Raw genomic sequence first — 16904 nt, 5'->3', positions numbered from 1 at the left:
GGCAGAGTAGGCAAACACCTTAGAACAATGAGGACATTATGGCCTTCCAAACTCAGGTGGTCACAAAGACCCCGTGGACCATCCACTGACCCAGAAGGCAGAAACCATCACAATGTCCAATGAAGAACAGCAGATTAACACAGCAGCTTCAGGGACTCAGACCCAGATTACACCAGTCCACATCATGGCCCATGAAGATAAGAGGAGTGGGATTATCCTTCTTGATGACATGTGTTGGTTTCTTTGACTGCATAATACCAGGGGAGAAAGAACTGCAGTTTTGGAAATTCTGATCAGCTTGTTGAGGTCAGCTGTGGTCCCAACGACTGCAGAAGACCCTCTGGTTTTATTCTGCCATTTCTGTAGGAAGTAGTAATGAAGTCCTGTGGAGACTATGGAGGTTCACCTCTGAGATCTCCTTTTAAGGGATGACCTGTCAGGGGAGGGCAGTTAGCCATCAGCCTCCAGGTGCAGCACCTTTGGAGTGTTCAAACTGAGGCCTGTCTCCCCAGGTTACTCCCAGATGACTGCTCAAATCAGGGACCGTGGAACCATATCACTTCTGTCCAACACAAAACTCGATGGGAAATCTTGCTGGCCCTCAGGACTGCCCAGGACTTTCTCCAGAGCTACAGGCAATCATGGTTCTCCCTACCTAATCTTCCTTCCTCTCTTCTTTCACAGAAGTCAGACCCGCATTATGGTCTGAAGGCCATCCTTAATTACTCCTGATTCTCTCCCCACAGGTCCTACTTCCAATAAATCCCCTGCACTGCTAATTCCATCTTGGTATCTTCTTCCTGAAGACCCAAAGTGACATAGCTGTCAGCCCATGAAGTGTGACCAAGCAAAGCCTACTGGCTCATTCTTTCAAATTGTGAAGTTGTTTTTTTTTAAAGTCCTCATAAAATGTACCCATTGGAGGGCATGGAATATAAATGTTTCATTGAATTGCCCCCAAAGAATGCAGACTCTTGCAAAGATGGGCTGACATCACCTTGCAGTTGATTTTACCATTTACCTTTCTTCACAAGATGGTTGGAGAAGAATCTTCCTGGGAGCTGGTTACAAGGAAAGCTACTATTTATTTTAAAAATATTTATCATTTATTGAGTACTTATGTGACAGGAACCATGGTAAGAGCTTTCCATACATTGTTTCATTCAATACTTACACAATTCTAACAGGCTCTCCGTTTTTCAGATAAGGAAATGGAGCTAATTAGATGTTGAGCTCAGACTGAATTGAAGACTGATGACAAAGCTAATACTCTATAACCTTCAACACACACACACATGCACGCACGCACACACGCACACAATGTGATGTACATTTAAATTTTTTGAGTTTCCATGGAAGGAAAAAGTAAATGAACAAGAAGAGAGAAAAAGAAAGAAAAAATGCAGTAGAGGAAAGACAGTGAAGCTACTGAATAGAACTGGCCTAAAGATCTATAAAGACAAAGAACAGAAAGGCAAGGAGATTTTACAGGACACATTTTAAGTATCTTGGTCTCTTACTAGCTATGTGCTCTTGGAGACATAACACCACCTCTGGGCCTCAGTTTTTAAAAATCTATTAACGAGGAACTGACGAGACAGTTTCAAAATTTAATTTCAGCTCTGACATTCTATATTTTATTCTGAGATGGAGCTTTTTATACTATCAATTTGTATAAAGAGAAATCAGACTAAAACGTTTCTTTTCATTAACTCCCACAGGTGAAATGATCCATTGGGCCTACAATGTGAAGAGCAGATTTTGTAATTCACCAAGAAAAGCAATTTGCCAGGATTCCAAGAAGGTGTGAGGGTGACCCAGGTGTCTCACATACAGACCCCACAAATGTTTGTCCAAAAAAGTTTATCCATTGTTTCTTTTAGGCTCTTGCTTGCCATGAGGTCCTTGTGGATAATCATTATGCATATTTTTGGTGGGGGAGTGTTAGTGGGGGTTTATGTGGAAACTGGAATAAACGCAGAGCTTTTAATCTGAAAGCAGTAAAATACCATCCCCTAATACACAGGCTTTTTGTGAGGAAGGAGATATAAAACCTGAAAGTGCTTCAAAGAATGTTAATTTGAAAAGCTTCATCTGCGTCTTCTTCTATCTTCATTTTTGCTCTAAATCTGTAAATAAGTACATTTTAACTACTAATCACTGTTTGGTCAGCCTTCAGGAAAAGGCTAAATGGCCACTATCAGTAGAGAGAGTAAGAGGAGAAATAAAAATCCCAGAGAAGCTGTAGACTACATTATCAGCTTAGTTCTACAAGCCTGATTCTGTCTTGATGGGTTTTCCAGATAAGGTCACAGACAATGCACACAAGAAAAGCAGCATGGTCCTTAAAAATATTCTTGCCACACACATACACACACAAAAGAACTACATTAAGGTGATGCATATGTTAACTAAACTTACTGTGGTAATTGTTTTGCAATATATACATATAGCAATCATGAAGTTGTACACCTTAAACATTCACAATATCATATGTCAATTATATCTCAAGAAAGGTAGGAGAAAAGAAAAAAAAGCAGTATGAGCATTCCTGGGAACAATGAGATGGTGGGGGAAAAAAAAACCAGAATGCATTACTGTTTGAGAGGAATGTAAAAAACTCACTAGTTTACTATGTTAAAAAAAAGATGGCACATTTATTGCTACATAAATGTTATATACATATTGTGTTTTCTGTTACAGTGACAGAAAAAATTTTGAACTTCTTGCTGCTGGTTGAAAAGTTTTATCAATAATACCTTGAATTTGACACAGGATACAAATCTGCAATAAACCAACAATGGAAACTGGAGAACAAGATGAGAAGCAATTCATCTCGAACAATTAGCTCTTACAATACTCCATAGGTACTACACGGTATGCTAGAATCCTACTATGGTCTTAAAATGCTATTGTAAATTTCTGATATTAATGAACAGGTTATGGTAAATAACCCTACATTTTTACTACCTAATATAATAAAATAAAGTAAGAAACTTTTTACTGAAAACTTTTCGATTTCAAAAATCTAGAAAGAGTAATATTTAGAATTCAAGAAATTTTCTTACAAGATTATTATATAAAAGACTAGCTACAGTGAAAAATAAGCCAAATGTTTTTTTCTTTCTATTTTATGAAGGAAAGCTTCTGGGCATACTGCAGAGTCTAATATAGCGAAAAAGACAACAAGCTCTGAAGAAAAAGGCCAGGCAGTGGCATATGTTCACTCACACATCATAAGCAACAACTTCTGTTTAGCTGATTAACACTGAAATGAAGAACAAGGCCACAGATAGAGTCTGATGTAATCGGAGAATATAGGCAAATTAAAGTAACCAAAATGTCCACTACGTTTACAAAAGAGTGATTTGTTAGGAACCATCCTGATCGGAGGATCTGAAGTTCTGTCTTAATTGTTTTTGTTCTTTCAAATTAACAGAAATCTTTACGTTACATAGTGATTTGGGTCCTTTCTTCCGTGTGCTGATTGCCACTGTCGATATTGGCTATGAGGAATTATTAAGCCAAGACAACCTTGTTCAGCATGTTTTTCTCTCCCAGGGTTGTTGTGGTGGAAGACAGGTTTCATGGAAGTTCATAGTGATTATTATGTCTTAAAAAACAACTCTTAAGGATTAGAGACAGAGGGGTGCCTTAATGCACAGTATAAGATGGACTGACTAGGACTGGTTTGATGCTAATCTGGCTCATCTTCTTGGGACGGGGCAGACGGTTTGCAGTTGATTACATCACCCATCCAATTCCTCCCCACTGACCAGCCATCCAAATGACAGAGAAGTAAGGGTGAGAAGGAGGACACACGCGTGACCATCGCTCTTATATTCCATTAGGTAATTAGCCTCAGAGTGGTGTGTTCATTTATCACACTACCTGCCTTATTGACTACTGGGTTGTTATATTCAACATAATCACAGCCTGAAAAATCTTCTTTGTATTTTAAATCCATTTTGTGCTTTCTTACAGCTAACACTTTACAAGTACTATATGTAGTACTTACTGCTTGGAAAACAAAGCAATTTCTAAAAAGTAAATTCTTCCCTTGTAATTTACACTTCTTGCTATTACAAGCTTTACTATGAAAACCTAGAAGCTTGAAAAGTCTTGGTTATTATTAGAAATAAAGCAAATATTTATTTTGGGGAAAATCTAGGGGACAAAATTTCCCCTTTTAAAATCTTAGCTAGGCTATGGTCACAGATGGTCTCTGCTTATCTTTGTAAGGTAAATATGCAAAGCACATAGAGCTACGTGGAGGACTCTGGACTGTGACCATAATCTATTCAGATTCAGAGACCAAATACAACAGCCACAACAAAAAAATAAAAACGAATGAAAAAATGAACACGAGAGAAATGCTATACCAAGTAATATTTTCCTATTTCATGGAAAACACTATTCATATGGCAAAAGGACAGGAGAGGGCAACAAAAGACTTTTCCCTTCCTTTTTAAGACACTAATAGGTATGCCGGGAATGCTAAGGGCCAATGGTTGTCACTGCTTTGTTCTCTGCACGTGAACAGCTTTAACTAATGCTGGCATCAGCTGAGTGGAGATCAGCTTTCCACATTAACTTTTTCCCTTTATATGTAGACCTTACAGTTCCATAACAATAAATAAAATTTGTAGTTACAATGCATTTGTCAATTCAGTTTAGGCACAAGGCAACTTCCACGGTGAGTGGAGAGATCGAGACAGTCTCTGATTGTGCAGAAGCGACACACTGCTTGCAACAAAATGATCTGTTGCAAACATCTCATGGGGTGACGTTCTATCTGATGAGCTTCCTATCTTCACTTCTGATGGAAGTGTTGACCAGTTGCTTTGATCGTAGGATTACATTTGCATTTCTTGCTTCAAGTGTTTTTTTTCTTCTCCCTCCTATCAGGTTTGTGTCTTCAGATAATCTGAGTTGTCCAAGTCCTTATGAGGAGAGGTCACCTTCTATCTAGCCTATTGATAACTCTGGAACTGCAGCAGGGAGAGCCAAGGGAGAGAAGAGAACCAATTAGGACATCACTGGTAAAAATAAACACCTTCCCAGAAACAAAACAACTTGGTATTCCTCATTTATGCCCAGGTTGACAAAAAATTCACAGTTACATAACTTATAAATGTTCTTCCTTTAAAGGTATAACCAAAATGGTTTTTCTTGATGTATGTGGTAAGATTTCTAAAGGAGCTCATGTAAGTATAGAATCCCAAAATATGGGATGCTATAACAGCTGTGGTAATTATGCAAACCTTAGTTTTGGCAACATGCAGGTTGGCAATACCTGAGCTCTGAGGTTCTGCTAGTCCAGTTCTCAGTGGGGAGACACCGTTAAAACATATATTTATTGCTACATCTAGTACACTGTACTGTGTTAACTGTTTACATCTCTTTCTTCTAAACTGAAAGTTTCTGAGGGTGGGGACGTCAGAAAACGAAAGTTTTGAATAAAAAAACTTTCACTTAGAACTCATTTTCACATTGGTTTCAGTTCCTGGTCCATAGTAGGTCCTCAAATAAATGTTTGTTCAACAAATTTATTAAGAGAATTTTACTCTATTAGTACAAATTTTATGTTTATATTCTTAATATACATAGTAGTAGCTCTGAAATTTCCCATTTCAGCCATTTTGGATGGAAACAGTTTTAGGAAGAATCATACCTTTCACTTTCTTATTAAACAAGGACCACAGAATGGTTTTATATTAGAGTGATGCTCTTAGGGATGGATAACCGCAACAGTCAAAGCTACTTCGCCTTATATTACGTGGTGGCAAATTCTTGCACTTTTTAGCCAGTCATTCTGTGGTCATCCATTTTTATCAACTATTTTGATTCTAGTAGTTGATTATCTTTTGCTGGTTTTAATCTGCTACCCAGTTCTATAAATAACTGAAGGTTATCAGGTGAAACCAGATAAATGATTTCATGAAATTCGCTAACTTTAAAACGTATTTTAATTTCATCAACACTAGGCTTTTGAAATCTTATGGAACAAAATGCATTTACTACATTTCTTATAACCTTGAACAACTCCCACCCACCTCCCTCATACTTTTTAAAAAAGGATTCTTTTTGATAGGTGACAATGCTCAAGACTTACTTTTAACCTAAAGTTGGGGAGTTTCCACATAAAAGAGATAAAAATAGAACTATGAAAGCAGCAGGAGATACAGAAGCAATCAAAGAACAGGAAGTAAACAGTAGGAAAGAAGAGAGATGTGAGGTAGGGAAAGCTGACTGAGAAAGAGCTAGAGAGAGACTAGGAAGAGAATAAGAGGAAATGTGTGCAACAAATGAGAGAGAGACAAGAAAAGAAGACAAAGCCTCTGAGGCAGGCAATGTGACAGCTGAATGGGAAGTGCTCTTCTCACAAGAAGCAGGTTACCTGATAACAGGTAACTGGCTTGTTTTTATTTTAAAGATCTTTAAACATATTTTTGAATAAAAATACTTTTCATGATATTCTATAGTCTCCACAGAATATGAAGCAATCAATGGCTTGGGTTTCAGAGGATCTGTAATTCAACTAGCTCTTCTCTTTGACAAGCATAGTCTGTTATATTGCTGATTTTCTTTTTTTTTTTTGGTGGGAAAGGTGATTGAGAGCTTTTTCCAGGGTGCTAATGTTAGAATTATAGTTGACACCTAAATAATTACATCAAGACTTCCCTTCTTTGTCCCCAAATGAAATCATCCATTTCTGTCTAGTTTGATCCTAAGAAGGATATATGAAGAGGTGGTAGGAAATCAATTTCTTCAAGTAAAATTGGGTTATTAACTAACATTTGTAGTTTACAAAATATTCTATCAAATTCCAAATGAAATGAAATTCAAAATGAGATAGCCACAAAGTTAACAAAATGAAATTGCACTGAATATATTTTTCCTGCTCCAAATCTCACATCCATTTACTTTTACTTATTGCTTTTACTCTGCGGATTAAACTAGGAAAATAACTACACATTGGTGAAGGCAGGTTATAAAAATGAAGTTCCCATTTCTATACCTAATCCATGCTTGCAAGCTGTATTTTGTTATTGATCCAAATATTTAATTATGTTCTATATTAATTTCTGTCACAGCAAACATTAACCTTACAACTTATAGATAAAATGAATGTATATAGTTTAAGAAAAAGACGGTTCACATTATCTAACTACTTGGACAACAACCTGCTACTACTGTTGTCACTTTGTTTAAAAAAAAAAAAAAAAACCCACAAAGAAGCAAACTGTACTTAATTAATAAAGAGGAAGATAAAAAAAAAAAACAGTCTTTTAACAAGTAAATTCCCAAGAGAAGGATGTTCTGGTTCTGTCATACACAACACCTTTACATTCCTGAACAGATTCCAGAAGGTGTAACTGATATTCTTACAGGAGAAGGAATATGAGTATTACAGACTTGCATTAATGATTCAAGTGGAAGAAAGCACTGTTTTATGTATGAAGATCTCATGATAAAGAAGAGGCAGATGGCTAACAAAAAAACTGGTTGATGATGTCACCAAGTACTTCTAGGTAGGGGAATGAGGACCACCAGTGGTAGCAAAAGTATTATTTGACAGATAAATCATAGTATTGGTTTTTTCTTGGATCAGAATAATATTCACGTGAGGGAGTATACATGATGATCTAGAACATAACAGTCCCAAAGTCTTTATAAATCAAAGTATACTTCCCTGGTGGCTCAGATGGTAAGGAATCCGCCTGCAACGCAGGAGACCCCAGTTTGATCCCTGGGTTGGGAAGATCACCTGGAGAAGGGAATGACAACCTACTCCAGTCTTCTTGTCTGGAAAATTCCATGGACAGAGGAGCCTGGCAGGTTACAGCCCATGGGGTTGCAAAGAGTTAGACATGACTGAGCCACTAACACACATACACATAGTATCACATTTTGAAGAGAACAGTAATTTGGTACAAAATGGCATGGGTTCTCTAACTATATAGCAGAAAAATAATCTGTTGGATTCCAAATTATTTATCATGATCAGTGCCACCAGAAAATACAAAGGTCAGAACTCAAAGGTTCTAACTCGACTTTGAGCTGAACCGGGGGACTGCCATGCACTTTCTCACACACACACTTACCTGGCTGCTGTTTACATATGACCCATAGGGTTGGTAGTTTCACTGAGCCCAGGATGGGTTCCTGGCAGTGTAGCTGGTGGCTCTGCCGATACGGCAGAAACTTTTTCTTCTTCCCTTCGCTTAAGGCAGGCTGCTTTGGGGTTAAGGTTCCTCTCTGAAATAAGGAAAAATAATTTTCTCATTAGAGTCACAAGTTATGAATCATGGACTCTTGGGTCTTAAACTGAACAGACTGCTGCTATTTTTTCTTTCTGTGGGGATTACCAATCTCTCTGTAATTTCATTCCCATAATGAATAACACTGCAGAGGCAACAATGATATGCTCACAAAACACCTCAGTGTTAAATGAGCCTTGAAACTTATAATTCTTACTGACCATTTTGTGTGTTCTTATGACTTGGTTTTCCAGGATTTGACTTGATCTACATCAGTATCTAAAAGTCGTTCTTCTACTGTTTCATCCAAACACCTTAGCAAGTGCTGTGATTAGACTACTCAGTCTCCTCAATGTCCTGCAAAGGTGATACTCTGAACTGCTATGAATGCTGACACTCTCTATGTACTGGAGAGGGACATCTGTGCTTTATCCAGAATTCTGCCAGTTCAGAAAATGATAAACTAAGAGACACCCTCAGCCATTCCTCTATAGGAAAGTGTGCCAATTCCTCCAGGAAGAGAGGTAGCCTGAGTATATCTGTTTTTCTTCTTTGATTTATACATAGGATGAGATGACTGAGATGTTCTTTCTACGGTTGGGGTTGTGACTGAGAGGGTTATAAAAACCTTTACCGCTTTGTATATAAATTAGATAGCAGAGAAGACCAAATGGAGCTTCTGATGTGGGCATTTTCAAAGATGCTTAAAGTATGGGATATTACCATATAAAATAAAAGTAAAGAAAATCCACTGAACTAAAGACCCACTGGATGAAAACCTACTTAGGAACAATAGTTCCTTGATAATTTCTTTAAATGAGTTGTAAGTACAAGATATTAAAAAAAAAAAAAAAAAAGATATTTAACTCATGATGCCTCCTGGTGGTTTTTTGTTTCAGTTTATAACATACAGTATAAAAGTTGCTGCATTTATTCTTATAAACTGATTAAAATGTCTTAACAAATATAATATAAAAAGATCACTTAAATTAGTCTGTAATGAAAACAATACTTTGTATAATTTGATTTTTTTTACATATTAGATTTTCTTAAAATGATGGCCTAGCTGAATGCAACATAGCAGAGCTTTTTTTTTTTAAATGCATCTCCTCTTTCAGAGAAAGTGAAAACATATTTGAAAGTGCATGTATCAAGGTACATTTATAGTTCACTTCTGAGTTTAAAAAAGTAGATAAAAGACTTTACTATATGGTAAACTTACTGACTCTATTAACTGTTACTCATACATGATAACACTTCATCATCTAGGCCCCTGCATTTAGGAAAAGACATGAAGCCTATAAAACTCTGGGGAGGCAATGAAAGAAGGAAGGTATACTTTTACCTAATTTATCAGGATAACTTATAGTAGAAATTGGCATGTCCATCATTATGTAAAAATACTAGGAGCTGCTTTCTTAACAAGTGATTGTGCACCTCTGACTAATAAGAAGCTTGTCTTTCATGAGGTGTCACATCCCCTTTACTTTGTAGGCAAGAGTCTCATACGATGACTAGAGACTGAAGAGAGGGCACAAATTAACATGTAAAATCCAAAGAGGATTTGAACATTTCCTAATCGAAACATTCTCATGTTTCTCTTACCATGGAACATCACTCTTAGCTAACTATGACTCTGTGTCACACTTGATCTAGGAGGTATGATTAAGATAGCTGGAAAGGACAAGAACCAAAAACTCAAGTTAGACAAGATATTGTAGACTCCTACAATGAGTGAGACAACACTTAGGACTAGACAACCAAGAGAATATGCTACAGTAAGCTCTACTAGTAGCTCAGACAGTAAAGCATCTGCCTGCAATGCAGGAGACCTGGGTTCAATCCCTGGGTCAGGAAGATCCCCTGGAGAAGGAAATGGCAACCCTCTCCAGTATCCTTGCCTGGAAAATCCCATGGACAGAGCAAAGGGTCGGACATGACTGAGTAACTATACACACAAGATCTACTAAATGTGAAGTAAAGTGAGCTTTGATTCAAAAAAGCAAAAGCTAGTGCTGTTGCTTCATACTTCCTGGTCTGTGTGAGCAGCCCATGGCAAACATGTTATGTAGTCAAGAAGGCCTGATGTAAAGCTAAGAAGACTTTGTGACCCCATGGACTATAGCCTGCCAGACTCCTCTGTCCATGGAATTTTCAGAAGTCAGACATCCCCTGTGGGGCTTGAGAAGTGATTGTTATTCCCACATTTCTATCAGGTGTCTATCTCTTACCCTCTGGTAGATGATTGAGAATTTGCCTCTTTTATAATACCATCTTCTTCTTAATATGTTTATAGCACAGTTTCTGGCTAATTCAATAGTTACTTCTTATAATATCATGATTAGATAAATATGTGTCATTATTTCTATGTGGACATACATATAAGTCAATAATTTTAAGTTGATTGTTTCCTTGTTCGTATGATTGTTTTTCCTGTACTTATAGTTGCTTTGCTTTTCATTTGTTAATAATGCTAATTTTCCCCCTTAAAATGATCTAAATAGATCTAACAAATGCCTCAACATTTCTTCCTAAAATCTCAAACACATCATCATATTATTTATTAATTCTATCTTATTTTCAGGGAAACCTTTCTTCTGACAGTCTTCTATTTTCAGTATGGACTAGTTCTTTTCTAGGCCTAGCAGTTCTTGTTACAGGATTTTCTTCTGCTACTCCTATGTGGTAGATCCTTTCTTTCCCAGGTGCTATGCCCTTGACTTTGCTGATTATGTCCTTACTTGGTTTAAGCATATGTTCCAGATGCTCTCTCAGAAAGTGGCAGAGGCACTTTTAAGGAGGCAAAATTTTAAAGCCTTTGTGTATCTGAAATATATTTATCTTCACATTTTAATAAATGGTTTGGGTAGGTACAGAATACTAGGTTGAATATGATTTTTCCTCAGAATTTTGGAGGTATTGTTCCACTATCTCCTGGAATCCAACACTACTTCAGAACTCTGATGACATTTTGACTCTTGTTCCTTTTTCTGTGAGCTATTTAAATGTTGTCTCTAAAAGCTTTAGGATATTCTTTTGTAACTCTGATGCTCTGAAATTTCGTAATGATATACTTTAGCTTGAGGTAATTTTAAAAGTCATTATTCTTAATAGAAGATTAGATTTTATGAATCTTGAGACATGTAATCTTCAGTACTTATAAATTTCCTGTATTATTACCATGATAATCCCCTTCATTCCTTTCTGCTCTTATACTATAAATCCTATTGGTTAGATGCTAGACTTCTAGATTAATCCTCTCTAATTTTACTAGTTCTTCTCTTCTATCTTTCATCTCTTTCTAGGAGATTTTTTCAGCTTTATCAGCTAACTTGTCTACTATATTTTTTCTGCTATCATATTACCTGAATATTTCTTTTTCATGGCTTCTCTTTTATGCATACCTTTTCTCTTAGAAGATATTTAGTTTTCAAAAAAGTTTCCTAATGCCTTTTGCATGTTTTTGTTTTCTTCTGAGTTTCTCTTTTGTTTGGTTTGATCTCAATTTCTCTTTTTCATGCTGGTTTTTCTTAAATCTTTAGTTGTCTTTTAACATTAGTGTAAGACATCAACTGGTGGGCTCTACTCTATGGTAATCTAAAAGTGAGGCATTATTACTCAGGAATTCCTAAACCTGGAAGTCTTTTCTCTAGAGTATTTTATTTTCTCTGGAAAAGAATTAGCCCATTTCCTTGAGGATAGCATTAATATACTCTGCTGCCAGCATTAGGGAAGCAAGGCAGAATACAGGGCTAGGGGTCCCACTGTTCAGCTTCATGCTTCACCCATTCTCTGTTCTTCATGTTCCAGATTTGCAGTCTTTCAGATTTCACTTTTTACAGAAAATAACTCCCCTGACTTCTATGGTAGAAGGGAAGAGAGGGCAGAAGTAATATGTAGTACAGAGGAGACTTAGGGATCCAGCTTTACACAGCAAGCTCCAATGAATCTTTCTGTTTTGGGGTCTGATGCCTGACTTCTGCTTTTTCCCAATAATTAGTACCTCCAAAGTCCAGTGGCTTTCAGGGGATGGGCTTCTTGTTGGTATTCCTCTCTGCTACACTTAATTTCTTCTAAGTCAGTCAGTTACCACTTCTCTATCTACTATCTTACACATATTTTTTACTCTCTCATCTGCTATTATATCCCCTTTATCCTTTATGCCATTTTTATTCATTTCAGTGGTGTATTATCAATGAATATTTTTGACCATTTATTACTATGTTTGACCATCTCATTGCAACTGAATTAAATCTACTGAGGGTAGGAAATTTGTCTGGGAAAAGGAAAAGCTTCAGGTAATTCTGAGACCAGCGAGATTTGAGAATCACTGTCCCAGTTTATTCATCTTCAGATTCACCAAGAGACTGGGGAGCTAAAATCCTAATAGTTCTACTGTCCTTAAATTATCACAAGAAGAGAAATGAGTTTATCAAGCTGACCTATGAAAGAGTTTGAGGAGGAAGCGTTTGACCACTACTTTAATCTTTAGTAAAACTGAGAGGACAAACTTGAAGGTAATATGTGAAATCTGCTGAGGATTAGTAAAACAGTAATGATAAAATTATAGTCATGATAATGAAGAGGTTTAAACTGCCAACGATAGACCAGATGGGATTCTTATATATATGGGGCACCAAGGCACAAAAAGTGCTCTGGGAAAATCTGAGGCTTGGAAGCCACTTCCTGCTTTTCTTAAGGATGCACTTAGACCCAAGTCTGGCTGCCCTCCTGGTGTTACCACTTGTCTAAGGATGCCAGGATGTGGATAGCTAGATGTGGTCTTGGAACACCACCCCATACCAAAGCAGGTATTCAGAATGCCTAGAGGATTTCCAAAGTAGGTCATGTACATTTTTACAGAAATTGCTGGGTCCAGGAGCCACTGGGTGGGGTCCCTGCAGCGATGAAGAGACTTTAAAAAGTGAACATGTTACCAAAAGAAGTCAAAACTGCTGCAGATAAAGTTCAGGGAAAGAAAGTAATTACACCAAACTCTAAAGTGCTTCTGTAGACAAGGAACAGGGATTATGGGCTACATGAAGGGTTCAAAACACTGTGAGATAGTTAGAAGAGTGTTTTCCAAGGAGTCTTACATGGATCTCATGGTTTTTACATAAACTTGTAAAATAGGGGCTCTGGGTTTTGAAGTCCAGAGTTTAAGGGTAGGAGGAAGATAGGCTTTTATAAATATTAAAGCAGTCCCTAATGAAGTTACAGTTCAGTGTACTTAAGTTTTATTCATTCTAATCGGTCAACGGCTCCTTATATAGAGTTTTCCAGAATAGTGTGAAAAAGTCAGTACCCATAACAAGGACCAGGAAGTTAGCAGGCAGCTGGATTAGTCAAGATATTAGATAGCCTTTGAGACTAAGGTTTTCTACTGTAGGGGCTTGCATGGAATCAAGACAAGGTCAGATCTTACAAATGATTGCATAAAATCAGGTTTCACCAACATCTACACTCTATAGATACTTCAAAAGTCTTAAGACAACAGGAGCAAGCATCTGGTTTTAGTGGTAGGTATGTTACTTATTGATCTTTCTTATTTATTAAAAACACTGGAGGAAAAAAATAGATGAATTAATTACTAGTGTATGTCTTTCTGAAAATGTGTTCAAATTCTCTAACTCTGGTTTCCTTAGAAAGAATATTCCTTCTATGATCAGTGCTGAGGGTTCCTGTTGTAGTTATCAAGCATCTGTCCATTCCTACTCTTTTTTCTTTTCCAACTTCTTTAAATAAAGTATCATATAAATAGCAAATAAATAAGGAAGAAAAGTTGCTTTCAATGAGAGAGGCTAGCGATGGAGTCTGGAACCAAATGCCAAAATCTATAAATTTTTTGCAAAGGAGCCTAGGATGAGGCATTCGTAGCTTCGAATAAGAACATATATAGTTATATGCAAAAAAGCAAGCTTGATGATAGAACTGCTCAAGGGCTGGAAGCTTGTATTAATTGATAACCCATGGTCTAGAACATAGCTGCCTGGGACAGAGGAGATGCGCAATAAACACTTCGTTAAAAAAAAAAGTTTCAAAGCTTCTTTAAGAGTCCATTAAGGGAGTTCCCTGGTGGGTTAGTGGTTAGGGTTCTGGACGTTTCACTGTCATGGCCTGGGCTCAATTTCTGGTTGGGGAACTAAGAACTTAAAAGGCACGCCGTGTGCTGTGGCCGCCCCCGCCCCCCCGCCAAAGATTCCATCAAAATAACAGTTGGGAGAGTTGCCTGAGTCAACAGTGGATAAATCTGTGTAAAGCACACTTTTGTCCTTAGGGACACACAAGCATGCCAGTACACATTCATCCAAGAAGTACATGGCATTCCTGATGAGGGATCAATGAAGCAACTCTTGACACCTTACTGACAAGCATACAAAGTACAGTCATAGGAGGCAAAGCGAAGAGAGGCCATGACCAAACATCCTATTAACCAGCGGGGCCTCACAGATGCCCCAGGGGAAAGCAGGCAAGAAACTGGCTACAGAAAAGTAGGGAAGACAGGAAGGAGCAGGAAGGACACGTGCAGGCAGGTAAATTCAGGAGCATGGGATCCCAGAGTCAATGAGAACAAAGAGGCACGAGACACCAATGCTGAGTGGCAGGCTGGCTGCTCACTGCACTGTTTGATAGCGTTGCTCTCTGCTGGACTGTGGGAAGCACTGAAGCTACAGATATTGACCAACACAGTGAGACATAGGTGAGAGAACCAGGGAAAACCTGATCTAGATGATGCGGTGGCAGGAGGACTAGGAGAACACATAAACAACTTGCCCAAGTGAAGAGCGAGTGGACACACTAATGTCTGCCCATTAGAAGCAGAACAGTTACATGTCTCTGTTGAACCTACTTACCTCTGACTTGCTGTTCTAGACTAAGGATGACTGCCACGGCCTGATGAAGAATAAGGAGTTTTGTTTGGGGTTTTTCACTCTTTAAATGAAGCTGACACATTCGACCAAGCTCCTTGAATGCCTCATTAATATCTCGTACACGTAAGCGTTCTCTGGCATTGTTAGCCATCCGCCTTTCTTTCTCCCTTTCTATCTTCTGTTCTGGGTTCAAATCCTCATCTTCATTAGTACTGCTGGAAAAGAAAGTAATAACAATGTCCATTAGGTTCCCTATAAAGTAAGATATGCTAATTGCACAAAATTATAAAGTATAAAAATTAAAACGACCTATACATTTTATCAAATGATAACAGCTACATTTAAATATTGTGTATTAATTTTCAATCTTTCCTTGATGTAAATATATAACTATATAGTTGAAATTATACCACACACTTAAATGTATTTTCACTGTACATTACTGCATAAAGACTTCTTCAAATTAGCGAAACACTTCATAAATATAATTTGAATGACCACATATTATAGCACCCTGCTTTTCCAAATATGATTAGCAGCATCAGTATTGTTGTTTAAAAACTTTACTTTTTACATACTGTAATAACAGTGTTGCATTACTGTTAAAAATATAGCATCTCAGACTCTACTGAAAACCTACTGAATCAGAAGCTTCATTTTAACAAGATTCATAGGTACATTAACGTCTGAGAAACACTGTCCTATTATAGTAATGTATTATAGTTTATGTTCTTATGTTCTTTTCCCCAGTCCACTGAGGAGGAGGAAGAAAAGCTTAAGATACGGAATGAAAGAAGTATCTCAGAAAAATACTACTTTCTTTTCCAGAAAGAAATATTACCATCAGCGGTGATGATTTTAAAACATGGTTGAACTGGAACATTTTTTTTTGAAGGACAAATTTGCAAAAAAATCCAAAGCCTTGTCTGAGGAGGCCTTACAAATAGCTGTGAAAAGAAGGGAAGCAAAAAGCAAAGGAGAAAAGGAACGATACACACATCTGAATGCAGAGTTCCAAAGAACAGCAAGGAGAGATAAGAAAGCCTTCCTCATCGATCAATTCAAAGAAATAGAGGAAAACAACAGAATGGGAAAGACTAGAGATCTCTTCAAGAAAATCAGAGATACCAAGGGAGCATTTCATGCAAAGATGTACTCAATAAAGGACAGAAAAGGTATGGGCCTAATAGAAGCAGAAGATATTAAGAAGAGGTGGTAAGAATACACAGAAGAACTGTACAAAAAAGATCTTCATGACCCAGATAATCACGATGATGTGATCACTCACCTAGAGCCAGACCTCCTGGAATGTGAAGTCAAGTAGGCCTTAGGAAGCATCACTATGAACAAAGCTAGTGCAGGTGATGGAATTCCAGTTGAGCTATTTCAACTCCTAAAAGATGATGCTGTGAAAGTGCTGCACTCAGTGTGCCAGCAAATATGGAAAACTCAGCAGTGGCCACAGGACTGGAAAAGGTCAGTTTTCATTCCAATCCCAAAGAAAGGCAATGCCAGAGAATGTTCAAACTACCAAACAATTGCACTCATCTCACACGCTAGTAGAGTAATGCTCAAAACTCTCCAAGCCAGGCTTCAGCAATATGTGAACGGTGAACTTCCAAACGTTCAAGCTGGTTTTAGAAAAGGCAGAGGAACCAGAGATCAAGTTGCCAACATCTGCTGGATCATCGAAAAAGCAAGAGAGTTCCAGAAAAACGTCTATTTCTGCTTTACTGACTATGCCAAAGCCTTTGACTGTGTGGATCAC

The 16904-nt window shown here is 37.6% G+C and overlaps 1 protein-coding gene across 10 annotated transcripts in view; it reads right to left on the bottom strand.

Moving 5' to 3' along the window:
- Window positions 1-1083: 1083 nt before the first annotated feature.
- Window positions 1084-16904, bottom strand: part of TCF12 (transcription factor 12) — a 390963-nt gene continuing 375142 nt past the window's right edge. For 7 of the 10 annotated variants that reach the window (XM_061157232.1, XM_061157233.1, XM_061157235.1 and 4 more), the window contains 3 exons: window positions 15119-15351; window positions 8109-8262; window positions 1084-4991 (listed from right to left, as the gene is read on the bottom strand). In XM_061157232.1, coding sequence (XP_061013215.1) covers window positions 8120-8262; window positions 15119-15351 — 376 coding nt within the window. In that variant the 3' untranslated portion in view covers window positions 1084-4991; window positions 8109-8119. The remainder of the gene's footprint in view (window positions 4992-8108; window positions 8263-15118; window positions 15352-16904) is intronic. The other 3 variants (XM_061157234.1, XM_061157240.1, XM_061157241.1) reach the window with 1 other exon arrangement.

The sequence above is a fragment of the Dama dama genome, chromosome 12 (genome assembly GCF_033118175.1).
Source record: "Dama dama isolate Ldn47 chromosome 12, ASM3311817v1, whole genome shotgun sequence".
Classification (NCBI taxonomy): Eukaryota; Metazoa; Chordata; class Mammalia; order Artiodactyla; family Cervidae; genus Dama; species Dama dama.
Note: the sequence above shows the minus strand (reverse complement) of the source record. Positions and strands in the feature narration are given on the sequence as shown.